The sequence below is a fragment of the Misgurnus anguillicaudatus genome, chromosome 21, assembly GCF_027580225.2.
Source record: "Misgurnus anguillicaudatus chromosome 21, ASM2758022v2, whole genome shotgun sequence".
Taxonomy (NCBI): Eukaryota; Metazoa; Chordata; class Actinopteri; order Cypriniformes; family Cobitidae; genus Misgurnus; species Misgurnus anguillicaudatus.
In genome coordinates this window covers 26,683,077-26,703,909 of record NC_073357.2, presented here as the reverse complement: position 1 = coordinate 26,703,909, position 20,833 = coordinate 26,683,077, and the positions used below count along the sequence as shown (strand labels likewise).

Sequence of the window (20,833 nt, the reverse complement as noted above, 5' to 3'; positions counted from 1 at the left end):
TGTAGAATGTTTGTAACCAGGCATGCTGGACTGGGGGGGCAGTCAGGATTTTTGGGTGGGCAGCCATTTCTCGACTAAAATGATTCATACATTAAAATTATGGATGTTTCAATCCAATATTATTTTGCATATGTCTTTTAATAAAGGGACATTTATATGTCCTTTTGCACGTTCAAATTTTAAAAGTAGATCCGATTAGATTTATAATGTTATAATGATTACACTTAGTGTAGTTTTACACATTAAGTCACAATTAAGGAAATCACGCAAGCAGGTGATATGAATGCAAAGCTGTACATATAGCTATATTTTATTAATGTGTACACTGCATTTAATCTATTATTTCACTTATAGATAAATTAAAGCCATTCTTATACCTACCCTACTTAATATATGCCTTTATTCTAAATAAACACTTGTTAGGAACTTTATTTCCACTTCTCAAACATTTTCTTTATTTAAAATAATGCATTTTCAATATGATATGTGATAAGCTATATTTTCATTAATTCTTGACCCTATCTGCTGCAGCTGCAGCAACCTCAAATATCACAAAAAAAAACAACGCTTTAAATAATCTTTTTTGAAACATCATGAAAGCAAATTGACGTGCATGACAAATTCGTCAAAGGTTATCCTGTTTGCCTATAGCAGCACCAGACAAAAGCACAAGCCCTAAAATACTGTAAGTGTGATTTGCGACGAGACCAAAGATAAATCACACTGCTTGTTCATAACACAGCAAATTAGATGTTATAATACAACGCAACATCATAAAATGTTTTACATTACGATGACCTTGCGGAGTAACAGCTTCTTCTGAACTTAAAAGTTGGTTGATTTTTGCGTGTGAAGTTTTTCTCAAACGCGAGCTGAATGAGCTGATGAATGACGATGACAAAACCGCTAAAATTTGATTTTAAAACTGCACGCGATGCTCAGCTGTTACAATGCTGTATATTTACTGTATAACCATCTTATATCATTTATATCTACTATATAGTAGGCTATGCCACAACCAAACTACATATTCTAATTTTAATACACAGAACTATGTCTAAAACAAACACATTAAATGCTGCTGGAGACTTGCCATTGGTTGTTGTATTTAAATGAATAAATAATGAGGTGAGTCTAAGAAAGGATAAGGGGCTATTTTGGGCATGTTTTACTATAAAAAAGTTTCATTTTAATATGTTTTGTGTTATTACGTTTATGTAATATTAAATTGCATTGTTTCTGATAATATTTTAAAGATGCGGTTTTTTTTAGTTACCGTCATAGAGAACAGTAGTACTTTTCCTGTGAGTTAAATACTGCTGAATAGACCTTCAAGACTTGTATAAGCAAATCTGACAGTAGTGGGCGGGAGCTGTACACATTAGCGTTTGCCAACAGAAGATGTTTTTTGTTTAAAGAGACTCTGTCATTTTTTTGTTTAAAGAGACTCTGTCATTTTATGATTGGATGGACATTTTTGGGGGGCAGAAGGAAAATCTGGGGGGGCAATGCCCATCCCAGCCCCCCTGTAGACCCGGCCCTGTTTGTAACCAAACCGATCATGAGCCCCATTTACTTCCATATTATTCTTTTATTCTACTATTGAAGTGAATGTGGCTCATGATCGGTTTGGTTACAAACATTCCTCAAAATATCTTCCTTCGTGTTTATCAGAACAAAGAAACGTATACAAGATTGTAACAACATGAGAGTGAGTAAATCATGACAGATTTTTCATTTATGGGTGAACATACCTTTAAGGAAGATGCCATTTTAGAAGTCCGAAAGTAATCTTTACTGCACAAACATGGTTAAACGCACCCATGCATGCACTTAGGCAGGCAGACAGACAGACAGATATGGCAATTCACAAAAATATTATGCTATGATATGAATTATATTAATCTGTCCAAAATGCTGTCTATTCACGATCTGAAATAATTATCTAATGGAGTCCCATGAGTCACCTCCGTCACCCAGTGCTTTGTCACTGAAGAGTAATGATTCTATGGGCCGTAAAATAGAGTTTAAACAGCAGGATAAAAACATTGTTGACCTCAGGTTAGTCTACTTACATGCTCGGACCCTTTCTTAATGCCTCTCCTTTACAATGTATGTTATTGTTTACTCTAAATTAGTATCAAGTACAAACAGTGCTGATGTTAATCTTATACCCTATTTTGCTTAGGCCTACTTCATTTAAAAAATCCCAAGACCCAAAATAACCTCACCCAGTATGTGTGTTCACTGGGGTTCATATCCATGATCTTTACATTGCTAAGACAATGCTTTGCCAGTTGAGCCCTTATTTGATTCTGTTTATGTGAATTGATAGGCTAATTGATTAATGATTGCTAATTCAAAACAATTTATTATCTACCTTCTGTTTCTGTTTTAGAAACTTAATTACTTTAATAATGATGATTTGGCTAAACTGCATGCAAGTATTGTAGTTGTTTTCAACAATTTATTCTCATGTCTGTTTATAGGATTGGGAAAGAAGATAAACTCCAGGTTCAGTCCAGTTGTTGTGGATTATGTAAAGAAGTTATGAGAAATCCAGTCACTGCTACCTGTGGAGACAGTTTTTGCAGGCATTGTATCACCAGTTACTGGGATAAGTATGGACAACCTGAAGACATTTGCTGTCCACAGTGCAGAAAATGGTTTAGGACACGCCCCGTTCTACACAATGTCATAGGAGGCATCAGCCCTGCTAGTTTTGCTCATTGCAGCACAGCAGCTACTGATGACCCATGTGACGCTGGCACAGAAGTGCAGGAAGACTCCCACCAATCAATGATTCATGTCTTGCAAAGGGTCAAAACAGCTCACAAAAACAACATGAAGGGCCATTATGAGAGCTTTCTTGAAGGGGTCAAAACACACGACAGTAAAGTCCCGCTCAACAGCATTTACACAGAGCTTTACATCATGGAGGAAGATAAAGAAGACCCAAATAATCCACATGAGGTTTTGCAAATGGAGAAAGCAGCTAGGACAAAACACATACAAGATACTCCAATAAAGTGCAAAGACATCTTTAAACCATTATCTGAATTAAGACACGAGGATAAAAGAAAGCATAATGAAATACATATAAAGACTGTGCTTACTAAAGGCATTGCTGGAATTGGAAAAACAGTCTCTGTGCAGGAGTTTGTTCTGGACTGGGCAGAGGGAAAAGCCAATCAGGATGTAGACTTCATATTTGTGCTTCAATTTCGAGCTTTAAACCTAGTTAGAGATAAACAGTACAATCTATACCAACTTCTGCTTCATTTTTATCCTGATCTTGAAGAGCTGGATGTTGAGATGTTCAATATGTGTAAAATTGTTTTCATATTTGACGGTCTGGATGAAAAAAAAATTTCGTTGATGTTCTCAGATTGTGGGAAAGTATCTGATATGACTATGACATCCTCACTCTGTGTGCTGATAACAAACCTGATCAAAGGAGAGCTGCTTCCCTCTGCACGTATATGGATATTGTCCAGACCAGCAGCAGCAGGTCAGATCCCTTCTGAATACATCAACAGGATGACAGAGATTCAAGGGTTTAAAGACAATCAGAAAGAGGACTATTTCAGAAAGAAATTTAAGGACCCAGATCAAGCCAACAAAATCATCTCACACATTAAAACAGTGAGAAGCCTGCATATAATGTGTGGTATACCGGTCTTTTGTTGGATCTCAGCCACAGTGCTTCAGAAAATGCTTGATGAATGTGACTGTAAAGAAATCCCTAAAACATTGACAGCGATGTACATACATTTTCTGTTAATTCAGACAAATACAAGGAATGAGAAGTTTGGTGAGAAAGATGGGAAAGATATAAGTGAAGTTATCAACACAAACAGAGAAGAGATTCTGAAGTTTGCTGAATTGGCTTTCAGGCAGCTGATAAAAGGTAATATCATGTTTTATGAGGAGGACCTGGATGAGTGTGGCATAGATCCTGTTCGTGACCTGCTGTATTCTGGGATCTGCAAAGAGATCTTAAAGGGGGAGTCTGTCCTTAATGAGAGAAAGGTCTTCTCCTTTATACATTTGAGCTTTCAGGAATTTCTTGCTGCACTTTATGTGTTTTACTCGTTTTTAATTAAGAACTTTGAGACACTGCAGATTTTACTGGAGAAAAAATTTAAGGGGGGCAGATCTGAGAAGCACAATCGCTTTTGGCTTCTCAAAATCACTGTTGATAAAATCATACAAAGTAAACATGGAAAACTAGATCTTTTCCTCAGATTCCTGCTGGGCATCTCACTGGAGTCCAACCAGAGACTTTTACAGGATCTGTTGCCACGCACAGAGAGCAACGTCGAAAGCACAGATGAAACTATCAAGTACATTAAAGACAAAATCACAAATGTAAGAACCAATTCAGAGCGTCTCTCGGCTGACAGAGCAATCAATCTGTTTCTCTGTCTGCTTGAAATGAATGATGAGTCTCTGTACCAGGAGATTGAGATGTTTCTGAAAGCAGCGAAACGTTCACAGAAACTCTCGCCAGCTCACTGCTCAGCCATAGCCTACATGCTTCAAATATCAGAGAAGGTCCTGGAGGAGCTGGACCTCAAGTCATACAACACAACAGAGGAGGGCAGCAAGAGACTTTTACCAGCACTGAAAAATAGCAGAAAAGCACGGTGGGTATTTTTTTCAGGATAGCACATTTGATTCCTTTGCTATGCTCTGTCTTTAAAGGGGCAATGAATCAGTTGATTTTATTGTTTTATACTGTTGTCTGAGGTCTACTTATGATGTTTGTGTGGTTTTTACAATCAAAAACATCAAAAGCAATAAGTAATAGGCTATAACATGGTTCTGATGCAGTCTGGAGAAAAGCTTCGTTTGAAGGGGCGGGCCGCATTGAAGACCTCGACGTAAACGCCCACTGCTATGATTGGATAGCTTCATTCCCCATCATTACATGTGGGGAAATGTTATAAAAACATTAATTTGTAAAAATAGCAGCCGAACACAAATATGTTTGAGCCACAAAAGATTTTAGTTTCTAAAGATGATACACATAAATGACAATACTTATAGTAAAGTAGAAACAACACTTTAAACTCAACGTGACTAAATTACCGTATACAACACAGTAAGCTCGCATCAGAATCTAAACCACGGCTGATAAGTCCTTTTCAATAACTTTGTATATTTCTATTGTGCTTGTGAGGTTGCTCTTATATACACATAACGTTATATACCACAGTTATATTATAAAAAAGCTTTGTTGAGTGTTGAACCTTTTCAAACGCAACTTGCCTAAATTACCGTATACAACACAGTAAGCGGGCATCAGAATCTAAATTGTGCCTGGTAAGTCCTTCTTTATCTATAACTTTGTATATTTCTATTGTTATATTACAGTCGTATTGTTAAGTGTTGCACCTTTATTAATCGTTTAATGTTTTTAGTAAGTTAAAACAGTCAAATATACGTGTTTAGAAACGGATGTTACAACAGGACACATCAAGCGATCTATTACTAAGCAATTGTAAAACGTAGAAACTTAAAGTAAAATGTTTTATTTACTGTGTATATTGCTGTGTGGTGCTTTTAATCACAGTCTCTCTAAAAAAACAGCACCGACTTGTGGCTTCTTTACAAATGAATCCGCACTACACAAAGTAAACAAACACTCCCCACTCGAGCTTGAACTTCTTTAAAAACAAACTTTAACCACGCATTCCTATGTTCCGTTATACAGCGGCTGTGTTTTTCCCAATGACTGAACACTCCGTTTCCATGGGTACTCATAACAGATCACTGTGTCAAAATAAAAGTCTCTCAGGAAAAATGTATTTAAAAGTCATTTTGGTTACATTTGGCAATCTTTAAAAACATGTTTACTGATTGTTGAGACACTGCATGGTATGCTTTACCCCTGGCCCACACGTGTGTCACGCGAAGCTGTGGGCGGGGCTACAAAAGTGGTCGTTGTATTTGGGTTTGGGAAGGTGTTTCAATTCTACTCTGACGTCATATTTCGGCACATTCCTGACTCAAACATTTTTCTGGCTTGGTGCCAAAACCTGTTATATTTCAGTAGCACAGACGTTTTCAGTTTTGATCATATAACAATGATTATCATTGATTGTTTGATTCACTGCTCCTTTAAAAGGCCAATATTATGCCAGTTTTTACAAGATGTAGACCTAGAATGTGTCTGTGAAGTTTCAACTCAAAATACCCCACAGATCATTTGTTATATCATGCCCAAAATGCCCCTAATTGGGCAGGAGCAAAAAAGTGCTGTTTTCATGTTTATTCCTTTAAATTCAAAATAGCTCATGCTTTCAGTTAAAAATACTAGGGGCCCTATCTTGCACCCAGCGCAATTGACTCTGTCAGTGACGCATGTATCATTCGTATTTTGCACCAGCGCACAGCGGGTTTTTCCCTCCACATACGCACGTCGGCAAACTAAGGAATGAACTTGCGCTCCCTGGGCGGTTCAGCGCAAAAAAGGAGGCGTGTTCCGGCACAAACCATCCCTGATGCTATTTTGCAGTTTCAAAAAACAATTGCGCCACTGACCAAAAAAAACTATTCTAAAGTCAGTGGCGCGTTGCGCGTGGTTCATTATGCTATTTTAAGGGCGCATGCTTGACCATAATGTATAGCGTACACAACGCGCACACACTTTGCTTATCTAATCTACACAGATGCAACAGTTATTTTTGCAAATCATAAATTGTTACAATAAAAAATATTAACACATGAGATAAGGGAAATCATAGTGGTGAGCTTTGTGGTGATAGTTTTTATTTATTGTGTGGCTGCGTTAAAAAATTATCATGCAAATAACGATTACAATATTTTCATAAGTTTGTTGTGTGGCTGTATTACGTTTATTTTATGTAAATAATAATTAAAATGTTTTCATAAGAAACCTTAATGTTTATAAACTTGATTTGTAAGTGTACTTTGGGGTTGGACCTTGCTTGCGTTTCTTGGGTCCGATTTGAAAGCCCCCAAACACTTTCAGCGGTGAGGGTGCACGCAGCGATGTCCTCTGCTGGCGTCAGGTCATGTGTAGAGGCAGATCCACCTCCCGTTACACGGCGTGCCCGATTTATGCTGGCAAGCTTGGGATTCCCCCGTCTCCTGACATCATTGTAGCGCTTGGCGGAAGATGGGGATGCCAGCTGTTGAGACAATTGTGGCTATTTCCTCTCACGCCTGTTTAACCTACGCTGATTTGGGCGGGTTTCTCCTATCCCCATACAAAACAACCTCTCTGTCTTTGACTGCTCTTACAAGAACGTCGGTCTCCTCGGCTGTGAACCGCTCCTGGCGTGCGCCTGGTAAATCTGTCATAATAAAAGCAACCCGCCATGGAACTTGCGCCCTTGCGTTTGTTGGATAGCGTTCTGATTGGTTTATTTGACGTTACGCCCAATCCACACCTATGAATAATGAACCTACTTCAGACCAACCCCTTATTGATTTGTGCCTGGCGCAAGAGTTATTTCTCCCTCCGGGAAAATAGCAACAGCGCCCAAGATCCGCCCACAAAGTCACTTGCGCCCTGCGCTTCGCACTTGTGTTTCAGATCGTTAAAATAGGGCCCTAGATCTGATTCCTATGAATACAATCTGGGACAATATTATCTTTAGCTGCATTAGTGCTAGATTGTGCTAACAGTTAACCTGTTAGTCAGTGGCTGTGGGCATGGCTTTGTTAGTGTGACATCACATTAACAAGAGAATCAAAACAGCATGTCTAATGAATGAGACTGCTTTGGTTTAATGGGGATTAAAATTGACTTTTAAAAGAGGAGTGGGTGGAATTTTTCATTGTAGGGTGGTTATGTTAGTCATATTAGTCATTCATGCGCTTAAAACATTAACCCAATTTCTTGTCCATGTATTTTTATACACTCTTAAAAATAAAGGTTTTTAAAGGGTCCTTTGCAGTGAAGCCATTTTTGGTTTTCCAAAGGTTCTTAAAACCTTTCTTACATTATCATTTTCTACAATCTTCATCCACTACAAGGAACCTTTTGTGCAGCGGAAATATTCTGTGGATGTTGAAGATTCTTTATGGAAACACACAGCCTGATAAAGATCAGTTTTTAACATTTAATTTTAAGAGTGTGTTTACGTAGTGGCTGAAATAATATAAACATTTTCTTTCAACTGTAATTATTTGTCTTTTTTACATTTGGTTATGTCCGTGTTATTAAATTATAGACTGGCTGATTGCCGTCTGAAGTATCAGTGTTGTGAAAGTGTGGCCTCAGCTCTACAGTCATCAGACTCTCACCTGGTTGAGTTGGACTTGAGTAACAATGACCTGCAGGATCTAGGGGTGGAGTTTCTGTCTGATGGACTGAAGAGTTTAAACTGTCAACTACAAATACTGAGGTTGGTGATTTTAGTAAAAAAATAGCTGTGCTGACATAATAAACGGACAACAATTAATTAAAATCGGAAGTTCAAAGGCAGTGATAAAATAAATCAGTATATTCAGAATATGTTTTTAAAGCTTAAAGAAATATTGAAAAAATGAGGATGTTGTTTGCAAGTATAAAGTACATTTTATGTTTATATAAAGGAGCATTTCACCCGTAGAAACATTAATCTTTATTCAAAGTGTGTCATATTTGTAGTTGAAAATTAACATCAATTTCGAATTTGGTGCCTATTTGACCGAGAAAAGGGGGATTTGTAGTCTCACTCCCTCAACAAAGATATTGGACTTCCTACTTTCAATGATGCAAAATTATGATTTTTACATCATTGAAAGAAGGAAGTATAACACTGAAATCTGTATTTCACCTGTCTCAGCGGCAACTGAGGGAATGATGCACGACCATTCAAAAACATGACTGGGGTTCTAACTATACAAAGCTTAATGCAAATGGGTGAAGTGTCCCTTTAATAATTAGAAATAGAACTTAATCGGTTTAAATTGCTCTGTTTAAAACAAGTTTCTTATTAGATAAAATATTGCACTGAGGCCTTTTGGACACAGAAACATTACTGCACAGGTTTTAAGTAGGGGTGTAACAATCAGTGATGGGCAGTAACGCGTTAGAAGTAACGCGTTACTGTAATCCGATTACTTTTTTCAAGTAACGAGTAAAGTAAGGGATTACAATTAGTAATTAGATTACCGTTACTTCCCCGGAAGCAGGCTGCGTTACTGCGTTATTTTTTAACCTTGATTTTGTTTCGTGAGAATATCTCGTGTCGTGACGCGAGTCGAGTGACAATGACTTATGAGCGCCGCGCCGTCAGTTAGTGTAGTGTTGAACATGAAAAGACAACATGGAGCGCTGAAGAGAACAAGACTATGCAGCATTTAATGCTTGGAAGTACCGACATTACTTTGAGTTTAACCCAGTTGAAGGTGACAAAAACATTAGAGCCCACTGTACACTCTGTGTGGGAATAAAACTTTTATCCACAGCATTTGTGGACAAGCTGACATGACCGCTGCGGCTCCACCTCATACACGTTCACGTGAAATCTGATGTAAACAACAGACTCTATATTTCATGGATTATACGCATTTGTGGACAAGATTAGACTGATTTCATGGGTTATTCACACATCTGAAACAGACTGGATTTGACTCCCGATCGTTATATTAACACCAAGGTAAGGAGTCCCGTTTATATTCTGCATGTTGTCATTTGGACTTCTGTAACAAAATACTACATTTATGATGCTAGAGCATCTGTATCTCAAAACAGAGACCATACACTGATGCTAAACCCGTAGACCTTTTAAACGATGTACTGTATAGTAATGTTAAAATTAATATTATTAATGTTTGTAGACAGTAGGCTATATAGATATTGTTAGCAGCGTTAAAAAAAACGACGCCATCACACCCACGAATTAGTGTGCGTCCAGAGGCTAAAACAGAAAATGTATCATTTGATTTAATTTAAGATCATGGAATATGCAGAAAGAATAGAATTCCCTTAAATGGTTCTCTAAGGTAAGGGTAATTGGTAAATGTTTCACGACAGCGACCCAGGTTTGTTGTTATAAAATATTATTGTTGCCATGGAGATGCAACAGAAAAAACGTACGTTTTTTTTCAACACCCTTAAGTTTAAATGAAACATAAGGGTGAACTTAAGGGAAAATTACACTTAAGCTTAAGACGCTTCATGCAACCGGCCCCTGTTGCTTTATACTGTACCATATTCAGGTCGTGCATCATGTTTTTGAAAAGTAACTTAGTAAAGTAACTATTAAAGTAACTAATTACTTTTGAAAATAAGTAATCAGTAAAGTAGCGGGATTACTTTCTTAGGGAAGTAATCAGTAATCAGTAACTAATTACTATTTCCAAGTAACTGGACCAACACTGGTAACAATACATCTAAATGGATTGGTACATTGATTTTATTTCTAACGATCTGATGCATCGATGCCACAATTAAAAATCTATTTGAAGTAACCTACCTTTATTTTGACACTCTTCACATCCTCATTCCTTGACGCAACGTCCATCTACGCATTTCAACCAATGCACGCGTTTTTGCGCACATTTTTTTGCACTGCAGGTGATATTGTCCATGCAAAACGCAGTGTCCTCTCTCCTGACATGTTGATTTTTTTTTTTAAGAAAAATCTCTCAGAAGTGACCACTGCAGCATTTGTTTGACTGTTAGCTCTGATGTTGTGTGATGGATCAAATGCTTAACTTTATCTTTATTTCTATATGAAGAGTTTTGTTGCAAAACGAGATAATCGTTTTTTGGTTGTGCATTCCAATTAATATCAATTCAACTGCAGTTGGTTTGTTTTGATTTAAACCTTCATAACTTAAAAAATACAGCTAAGTAGCACCATAAAACAAAATAATAACATGATAACATATTAATAAACATGTTTTGACAAAAATGTTAAAAACGGATTTATCTCGTTTTGCAACGAAACTCTTCATATATTCATTTATTTTTCAATTTAATATTTTTTTTTTCTAAAACTACCTCAGTTATTGTCTTTATTGCTTATTTTGGCACAAAATACTGAAAGACTTTGACTGTTGCCATCATAAGCTTGATTTTATGTGACATTTTGATGTGACTCAATATTAACTTTTCTTTATTTAAAAAAGTGTATTTTTGTTAGTTTGTTGTTGTAAATGTTCCAATTGGGACAGAGATTGTGCCATTTTCAATTACATGTTCATGTTATATATTTTGGTTGCATTTATAAGTAAAAATGTAACTGCTTAGCTACGCACATAATATACAATATTGATCGAAGAAGTGTTCGAAGTATCGGCAAAAATCGCATCACTGGCGGAGAAAATCAATTTTGTATCGAATTGTAATGAACTGTCTGATTTACACCCCTAGTATTAAGTGATGTTTATAATACCTGTAATTGTTTTCCTAAGACTGGCAATATGTAATCTCACTGATGAGAGCTGTGAACATATGGCGTCTGTTCTACAATCAACAAACTCCCCCCTGAGAGAACTGGACCTCAGTAACAATGACCTGCAGGACTTTGGGGTGAAGTTGCTGTCTGATGGACTGCAGAGTCCACACTGTCAACTAAAGATACTGAGGTTTGTCTGATAGACAGAAAAATAACCTATAATGAAATGATTTTTAATGAAAGTCTACAGATTAATTTTGTTAATTTAACATTTATCATTATTTAAACATACTGCACCTTTATACTACAGTAAATATAAATGCAATAACTTTCTTAATTAAAAAAAAAATCTGTAGTCACCAGTGGATATTATAATTAATAATTGCGACTATCACAGTGAAAGGTAAACTTTAGACCATATAATACATTAATAATTGATTATTGCTATTTTTATCTTTGCAGGATGTCAAGCTGTCATCTAACTGATCAGTGCTGTGAAAATTTAGCCTTAGTTTTGCAATCAGAAAACTCCACCTTGAGAGAGCTGGACCTGAGTAACAATGACCTGCGGGACTCAGGAGCGAAGCTGCTATCTGATGGATTGAGAAGTCCTCATTGTCAGATAGAGATATTAAGGTATTTAAAGCCCTTTTCACAGAGAGATTATGGAAAATACACAGAAAATGCGTCCAGGATTTGTCTGGGATCGTTTGATTTTTGAGATATTCACACACATACCCTAAAGATCCTGTAAAGACATGTGACATAATTAAAGCGTCCATAACACATGCTGTTTCTGCGTATCTGATGTTAATCTGGAGTACCTATAGAGTAGTATTACATTCCTCATATCTCCAAAGAGTCTTATCAGATATATATGAACGCTTGTATCTTTGTCACTTTTTTCACCCCTGATGAGTTTGCACCCTTGGGCTTAGGGCTATGGTTAGGATAACTCAAGGGCTAGGGTTAAGATAAGGACAACTGAAACTCAACTCGACACTATAAAAAACACAATTGACAATGACAATACTGAATGATCACAATTAAACATTACTAATATGTATGATGGGTGTGACAGTGTCACAATGCATACCCCTCCCACACCCCCAAAAAGGGCTGCTGCTTGATGTCGTGTTGGTAGTAAAAATTGTGGAGGTGGTCAAAAGGTAGTAAAAGGTAAAAAATTCATCTCTATGATTCCTGCATATACTGCTATAAAAGAGCTGAACCATAACCTCAAACTTATTGCGATGACACGTGCATCCTCACTACACCACGCCCCTTACCACATTGTTTCTGTCTTTTGTTCACATAGAATGCTTTCCGTGAATGTTATGGCAATGTTACTGGGTCCGGGAGCGATCCCAGAACATTTACGAGACGTGTTTGTGTTTACACAGAAGCCTTACAATTGACAATTTAACGGAAATATTCTGGGACCAAAGTGCTGTGTGAATGAGGTTTATGAGAGCTGATTTTTAGGATTAGTAGTTACAGATGTGCAAAACAGGATCAATATCAGATGCACCCACAAAGGTGTACAAAACCACCACTAAAGATATATTACTGCAATAGTGCATTTACCTGCTAACACCAATAACAAAGTATATGAATTAGAGAAATTGTACTTATGAAGTAATATTAAGACAAAAAGCAGGGTTGATCATATAGAATGGCAGCTGACAGGAAGCAGCCAAGTATTTGGTGGAATAGAGGCAGAAGATGTGATCCTGCATAAAAGCCTTATGAAAATGCTGGTTCTTACTTTAATGTTCTCCGGTGTAAACAAAAAAAAATAAAAGCCGCCTTTGTTTTCAATGTTATGGGCAGATAATCTGTGAATTAAAGTTTTCCGTTGCTAGACAGATTTCCGTCAATTGCAAAATTATTAAATTCACTTTTCATAAAGACTGTGATGAGGGATGAGGTAAAGGGATGTGATCGAAGTCTGGAGTGGAGCCAAATCACGTTCCTCTCTCCACTGTAAGTATTCTGTAATCACTGCGCACCACTCTGGATTTTCTGGCTGTATCACATTAAGCTGAGGGAAAACTTTATTTCAGCTAGCATGGACAAACTTATAATGCAGATAGGCTCCGATGTTTTGGAAATCGATAAAGGTGTAAAAGACCAATGGAGATTGACTTGGCTTAGCGAAATCATGAAGAATGGCAAGCCTTTCAGTTCGTAGGCTAAGAAAACCAAACAGCCAGATAACTTGCGTGTCTTTGCACATTATGACTTGGGTCCTGTATTTTGGGGGTAAATGATGCACTTTGATGTCATCCACCTGTCGGTTCTTGCATTTGCTGCCCGCTGTTTCTGTGTCAGAGGAGCACGCAAGCCGCACATTTGCTTCTTATTGAGCTTGTGAGTATTTTTTGCCGCTTCATTGGCCTTAAATACACATACGCAAAAAATCCCGTCTTTGTATCCTCATATAAATAGGTATGTTGCTAAAATTTTCAAAATGGTTAAATGTTGAAACTAGTTGTTCAGATAGAAAGAGCTTGAAAAAAGCTTTTAAATGAGACCAAGATCATGTTAAACCACTTATTACACCAAATAACACTATTTATTCAGTCTATATATACAGACATCTACTACATGGCTATACGGCTGCTTCCCATTCTTTACCATTTAAGCAAAGTTTGGTAGAGTTAAAACTCCCGTGGTCGTCGTTCAAATTTATTAACATTTCGTTCACTTGTAGTTAAGCAATTAAACTAAATGTCTTTACAATTTCAAAATGTCTTTACACAACTTCAGCAAAAACAAAGACAATTTTACAAACAAGAGACTTTGGTGAGCTCGCACGGCCAGTAATTAAACATGAAAGGTGGTGACTGAAAACGAAAAGGTACATATGCTTCTTCCGGTGATGTTAACAATAAAAACTCAGAAATTTCGCAATCAACAAACCAACAGAAGCATTATTTTCCACAACACCGTGCGCCGCCTGAGGAAATCTTGAGTTTCGTTGAGCGGAACCAAAAAGTCGGCCGGGACAGCGGAGATAGCAACATGCCTAATATAAACACGACCATTTAGGTCTTAGGAGAAAGTAAACAGCATAAACATTGTTCATAAAATAGCACATCAGCGCTGCCTCTATTGTAACATAATAATTTGTTGATAAAGGTACAGTCATTCAATTTACAACTGTGGTTACAGACATCCTGTGCGAACACGAGTTTGACTCAAGTTACTCGTTCAGGGTTTATATTCATACATAACGTTACTGTATAGCTGTGACTGTAAGCTGTTGTGTGAACAGAACAAACCCTGTGTGAACAGAACAGACCTACATTTACAATTCATTAATAAAACAAATAATTAATAAAAGAATAATTGATGGTGGTGATATTCATGTTTTCTTTTTATATAGTGAGTTATTTTGCGGTTTCGCCTTAATCTGAAATGCCCAGCAAACTACAGCTACTACCTGCCACAGGAGACTTCAATATGTAATTAATGTCCCATTAATATGCTATTGGTCTCGCATACATAAAGTGTTAGTTAAAGGAATATTACTTTGCTTGAAAAAAAATTCAGTCAGAAGAATTTTTTTCACTTTAATCCATGCAGATAGTTTATTCTAGCCTGACGTTGTCAGACTCAATTCTAGTCAAAATTTGAGTCCGATACCGCTCCATTGGGCTATGATTATGAGGCGTGTCTCAACCGAAAAATGCCTCTGCACTCAATTGGATAGACCTACGACCAATCAGAGCAACGGAGTGTGCGACGTATGTTGAAATGACGTCTTTTGCAGCCTGACCGAACTGCTAGTTATTTCGGTACAATGACACTAACATTGTGATTATACTAAGTCTGAGTTAGCGAACGTACATCAACACCTACAATGTTTACAACATTTCATTTATATCACAACATTACGTGTTTTACTAAGTCATACAGTCAGACTATCTCTTACCATTTGTACATTAGGTGAACTTCATCCACGACGATACCCATTACGTTGGCTTGAAAAATATCGGAGGCTAGCATGTCCCTCCACTTTTTCAGCAGCCACAATTCCAGGCTTCCGAAAAGAAGCTGGCAACGACCGCTAATTATATCCATCTCGTCGTGCACGCCGAGATGCATCGCCGTGATACCCATTTCAGTTGCTTCTTTTACTTGGTCCTCCATAAGTGTGACCAACTTTTGCCGAATGCTGTAGGAAGGACAGCAAAAACATCTTTACGATCAACAAATGGCTTGATCGCGTTTCTCTGTCCCTCTTTTAAAATCAATGCTCTGTCGATATCTTTTTAGAACAGACTCAATGTCAGAATCCACACATCTGAATTCTACAGCGGCAGCCATTTTGTTGTAAATAGATTCACACGCGCTCTTTGGTGACGTGGTTGACTACGTTACTGTTGATCATCTGTCCATCATTGTATAAAGCCCGCCCTCACAATTTGATTGGTCGACCAGCTTTAGGTCTAGCATAAAAGCTCCTCAACGGAGAAACCCCAGACCGATCTTCCCGTCCTCAAAATGTTGTGGGCGGGGCTAAGATCGGCTGGCACCCAGGCTAAGTCTACTCCAATCTGCTGTGTTTATTTCTAATCTGAAATGTTTAGATTGTCTGGCTGCATGGTGACAGAGGACGGCTGTTCTTTTCTGGCTTCAGCTCTGATTTCAAACCCCTCACATTTAAGAGAGCTGGATCTTAGCTACAATCACCCAGGAGAGCCAGGAGTGAAGCTGCTCTCTGATAGACGGGAGGATCCACACTGCAAACTAGAGATCCTCAAGTATGTTAGGCAGTTTTTTTACAGATATAACCTCTACAGCAAAACCAAGATATTGAAGTATGTAAATAGGTTATATAGATTATAATTTGGATCACATAATAAATGTTATATACTAGATACCAAAACAGCATCATGTGAAACTGTGATTATATAATCCCGCATCCACAATGCCCTGGTCATTACAACAAACATCACATCCTGTATCTTAAATAAGAAACACCAGGTAGATGTTCACATTTGTTATAGCAGTGTCATACATTGTAAACATTAAAACCAACGACCAATCAAAAATTGAAATATGTTTAAAAAATGAAAATGTAATACAGTTTTTCTTAGTCAAATGCATTTACTGTGTACTAGATGAGCAGAATCTAAAGTTTTGTGTGTGTGTTTCTACAGTGTAGATTATGGGGGTGAATCCAGAATCGCACCTGAACTCCAGAAGTGTAAGTATTTGCACACAAACACAACCTAATCCTTTTGCAGTATTTTTTTATGTTGGCTTACTTATTTTTTAAACACTTAACTCTTTTGTTTCCAGATGCATGTAATCTCACCCTGGACCTAAATTCAATAAATATACAACTGTCTCTGTCTGAGGAGGACAGAAAAGTGACGATTGTGAATGAAAAGATGCCATATCCTAATCATCCGGAGAGATTTGAGGGTTGGCCTCAGGTTATGACCAAAGAGCCTCTGTCTGGACGCCATTATTGGGAGGTTGTGTCGAGTGGGGAAAGGTGGGTTGGTATAGCAGTGTCATACAAAGGAATCAAGAGGCAGGGTGTTACTGATGAGTGTTGTTTTGGATTAAATAACGTGTCCTGGAGTCTAAATTGCTTTAATGACGAGTACTACGCTTGGCACAATCATGAAAGCTCAGACATTCCTGCTCCTTCCTCCCGCATTAAAAGGATAGGAGTATATCTGGACTGGCCGGCCGGCACTGTGTCCATGTACAGCGTCTCAGAGAGGCACAAACTCACACGCTTACACACATTCCAAACCAAATTCACTGAGCCCGTCTATGCTGCATTTAGAATTTATGACTCAATATCATTTTGTTAAACTAGGCAAGGCAATGCAAGTTTATTTATAAACCACATTTTATACACAGTAATTCAGTGTGCTTTACATAGAAATAAATTATAAAAAAATCAAATCAGTAAAAATAAGAAATCACAATAAAAAACCAACACTGTAAGGGGTGCTTTGCTCCCTTAAAATTTTTTGTTGAATCAACTCAGATTTACATGTCATGTCAACAGAGATGAGATGAATTTTATAAGTTATAACAACTCACCTGTAGTTATACCAACTCATCTCTAGTCAAGATTAATAATAGTAAGTTTAAATGACTTGTAAATCCAAGTTGATTCAACAAAAAGTTTTGGGGCAGCAAAGTATTTTTTACAGTAAAGGTAATAAATAGAAATAAAAATAAAAACGACTGGAAAAGTGTGAACACAACTTATAATAGCAGGAGGTCTCAGGATGACCGCCCCGGCTATGATCATGATTGTATCTCACTAAACACTGTGGGTAGTGTAGTTCTTTACCTGTGTTTTCAGAATTAAAATCTTTTTTGTTTTAACAATTAAACAGACTCATGGTTCTCCCACACCCTCGAGCTAGATGCATTCTGCCTAGTGGGGCTTTGTTAGGGGGGTGCAGGGTATGCCAGGCATATGGGCCTATGAGTTTTTTATTATTTTATTGTACACGTTTAATTATTAACACTGTAGTAAAATGTAAAGTAAATTAATATAAAACTACTGTTAATTACTTTGTGTTAAAGGACAAGTTCGGTATTTTACACTTAAAGGCGCAAAAGAGGATGTTTTTCGCCGACTGAGAATCTAAAAACGGTTACTGAGTTTTTTAAATGAGCGCATGCGTCAGAACAGCCTCCCTCCTTCACAGCTCATTTCTAGGGAACGCCTTCCAAAACTCGTGCACGAATATTTGAACTAGTGTTTGTTTACCACCGGCATATGCTGTGTCGCGTCAGTGGATTCATTATGTGAAATGATATGATAATAAACACATAAGACGTTAAAACGTCTGATGAGTCGACGCTAACTTACTCCCATTTCAACTAGCATGTAGCAGACTGGTCACTGCCTTACAACTACAGTACAACAACGTCAATAAACCTGAATAACAGTACAACAATAATTACATCCACAAAGAAAGAATAATCACTGTTACCTGTTGAGAAGAATTTTTGCGAACTGCGCGTCTGTCTTTACACCTCTCTGTTCCTTCGTTGCTATCCAGCGTTGAAATGTTTCTCCATTAACGACTATGGTTACATTAAGTTACGTTCTTCTGACAATTTTCACCTATTCCCAGCAACTTTAAAAAAGTATCTCACAAGGATCGTAATGGCAGTGATTGACAAGCAAGAGGGCCAATGATGATTGCGATGACCGCATGAGCAATTGGCTGATGTTTTTAAGGCCCTATCTTTTGCACAAGATGACGTATATTAATATTATTTCTTTCAGTGCACCTAATAAATAGTCTTTTATCAGTTAGTAAAGACAGTTTCAAGTAATATTGCAAAAATGTATAAAACAAACATCCTCTTTTGCACCTTTAAAGCCCTGTTTTCAGATTGTTTATGATGAAATAGAACGGTTTTGACTGAAATTTCGACATATGCGGCTGGCCCCAGAATTTTCGGGTGTTTGTGTTTCACCTCCCACCTCTACAATGGGTTTATAGGTGCACTGGAACAATCCTTTCTAAAATGCATTAAACTTTTGTTTACAAAGACGTGAAACTCATCGAGTGGTCAGGGGTGTTCACTGATATGCTCACACAAAAATCGCTGCAAAATAGGGCTGCACGATAAATCGCATGTGTTTGTCACGCGCATCACGTCAGTAATGCCGGTTCCTTGATTAGTATTAAATCGCCATCAGCTGTTTTCAGATGGCGCGACATTAACTGCACAGAGCCGTAGTTCCCTGATAATCGGGGCAATTTCGCATTAATTATCGCGAACGTATCGCCTGCGATATGTATGCGAAACGGCCCAAATTGTCAGGGAACTACGGCTCTGTGCAGTTAATGTCGCGCCATCTGAAAACAGCTGATGGCGATTTAATACTAATCAAGGAACCGGCATTACTGACGTGATGCGCGTGGTATCGCATGCGATTTATCGTGCAGCCCTACTGCAAAATACGCATTCCAACAGGTTTTATCATAGTTTTTGCCAACTCCATTGACTTGTATTAGATGTGCTGTGAGGTACGGTATTACTCTGCGCCGGGAACTTTGTTTGTATTCTTGCAATTGGCAAAGGCGGATTAGCGCCACCAACTGGGCTGGAGTGTCTATTATTCAAGCTCTCTACGGAAGAATGTACAGGTGTTAGGCGTTTGGAAAAATAGGTCCACAGGTTAACATCGAATGCTAAAACACCTGTTGGAGGGCGTCTTTTGCGGCGGTTTTTGTGTGAGCGTATCAGTGAGCACCCCTGACCAATCGGTGAGTTTCACGTCTTTGTAAACGAAAGTTTAATGCATTTTAGAAAGGATTGTTCCAGTGCATCTATAAACCCATTATAGAGGTGGGAGGTGAAACACAAACACCCGAAAATTCTCGGGGCAGCCGCATATGTCGAAATTTCAGTCAAAACCGTTCTATTTCATCATAAACAATCTGAAAACAGGGCTTTAAGTGTAAAATACCGAACTTGTCCTTTAGGGTAATTTTTTAGCATTGTGTTATTGTATTATCATAACATGTGGCGTACACAGCCGGTATTAAACAATCATCTTTAAACAACAAGATAAGGTTTATTAGCAATGATACATGCAACGTTTTAATTACGTTAATCATTTATTTGTTAGTGTTGTATTGAAATTATTTTAAAAAAACACTCTATTCAAGTTATTAACGGTTAAATGGAAACAAAAACAACTTATTTATTATTATTATTATTATTATTATTATTATTATTATTATTTATTTAAGTTATTTATTTCAATTTTCCCCATGGCTTATTCAATTTGCTGATGATCGGTGACCGCAAATATCAAAACATTTTAACAATAAACATTAGGCCTAAAGATTAACTTAGTAAAAACCCAGCTACAGTCTTCTACCATAAAATGCACCACTGTCAAATGTATGAATTATTAAATTGGTTATAGTTATATTCAAGAAGGCACTTTCATTGGCTTCAGTTTATTTTTAAATGTTGTCATTTAAATTATCCTCAGTACTTAAAACAATATTTAATTCCATTTTCTTCTTCATATAACTTAAGGCATACTGATCAATTATTTTTTTATGTTCCCAAAATTAATAAAGAAGTAGGTCGCAGGGCATTTCAATTTAAAGCTCCATTAGATTGGAAAAATTTAACAAGTGAAATAAGATCTATTACTTCAATCAATATCTTTAGGTCAGTTTTACATGATCACTTGAAGAATATTTGCTTTTGCTTTTGAGTATACCATTTTTAAAATTATGTGAACTTCATTACATTGAATGGTACTGAACTTGTATGTTATGTATGACAAATGAACATTTATTGTATTTATGTACTTATAGAGTTGGTATGTGAGGAGATGTTATGGAGAGCTAATTGTTGTATGAATGTATGTTTTATGTGTTAAACATTGTAATTTGTTGTTTGTATCTCTGTTTGTTTTAAGGACCCCCTCGAAAAAGAGA

At 37.2% G+C, this 20,833-nt stretch overlaps 1 protein-coding gene across 1 annotated transcript; it reads left to right on the top strand.

The window, feature by feature from the left end:
* Positions 1-2,493: 2,493 nt before the first annotated feature.
* LOC129440333 (NLR family CARD domain-containing protein 3-like) lies at positions 2,494-18,736 on the top strand. The gene is made up of 7 exons (XM_073859929.1): positions 2,494-4,649; positions 8,208-8,381; positions 11,383-11,556; positions 11,829-12,002; positions 15,965-16,138; positions 16,538-16,584; positions 16,680-18,736. Exons 1-7 carry the CDS (start codon positions 2,551-2,553, stop codon positions 17,204-17,206), a joined length of 3,369 nt encoding a protein of 1,122 aa, XP_073716030.1. The 5' UTR covers positions 2,494-2,550; the 3' UTR covers positions 17,207-18,736.
* The last annotated feature ends 2,097 nt before the right edge of the window (positions 18,737-20,833 follow it).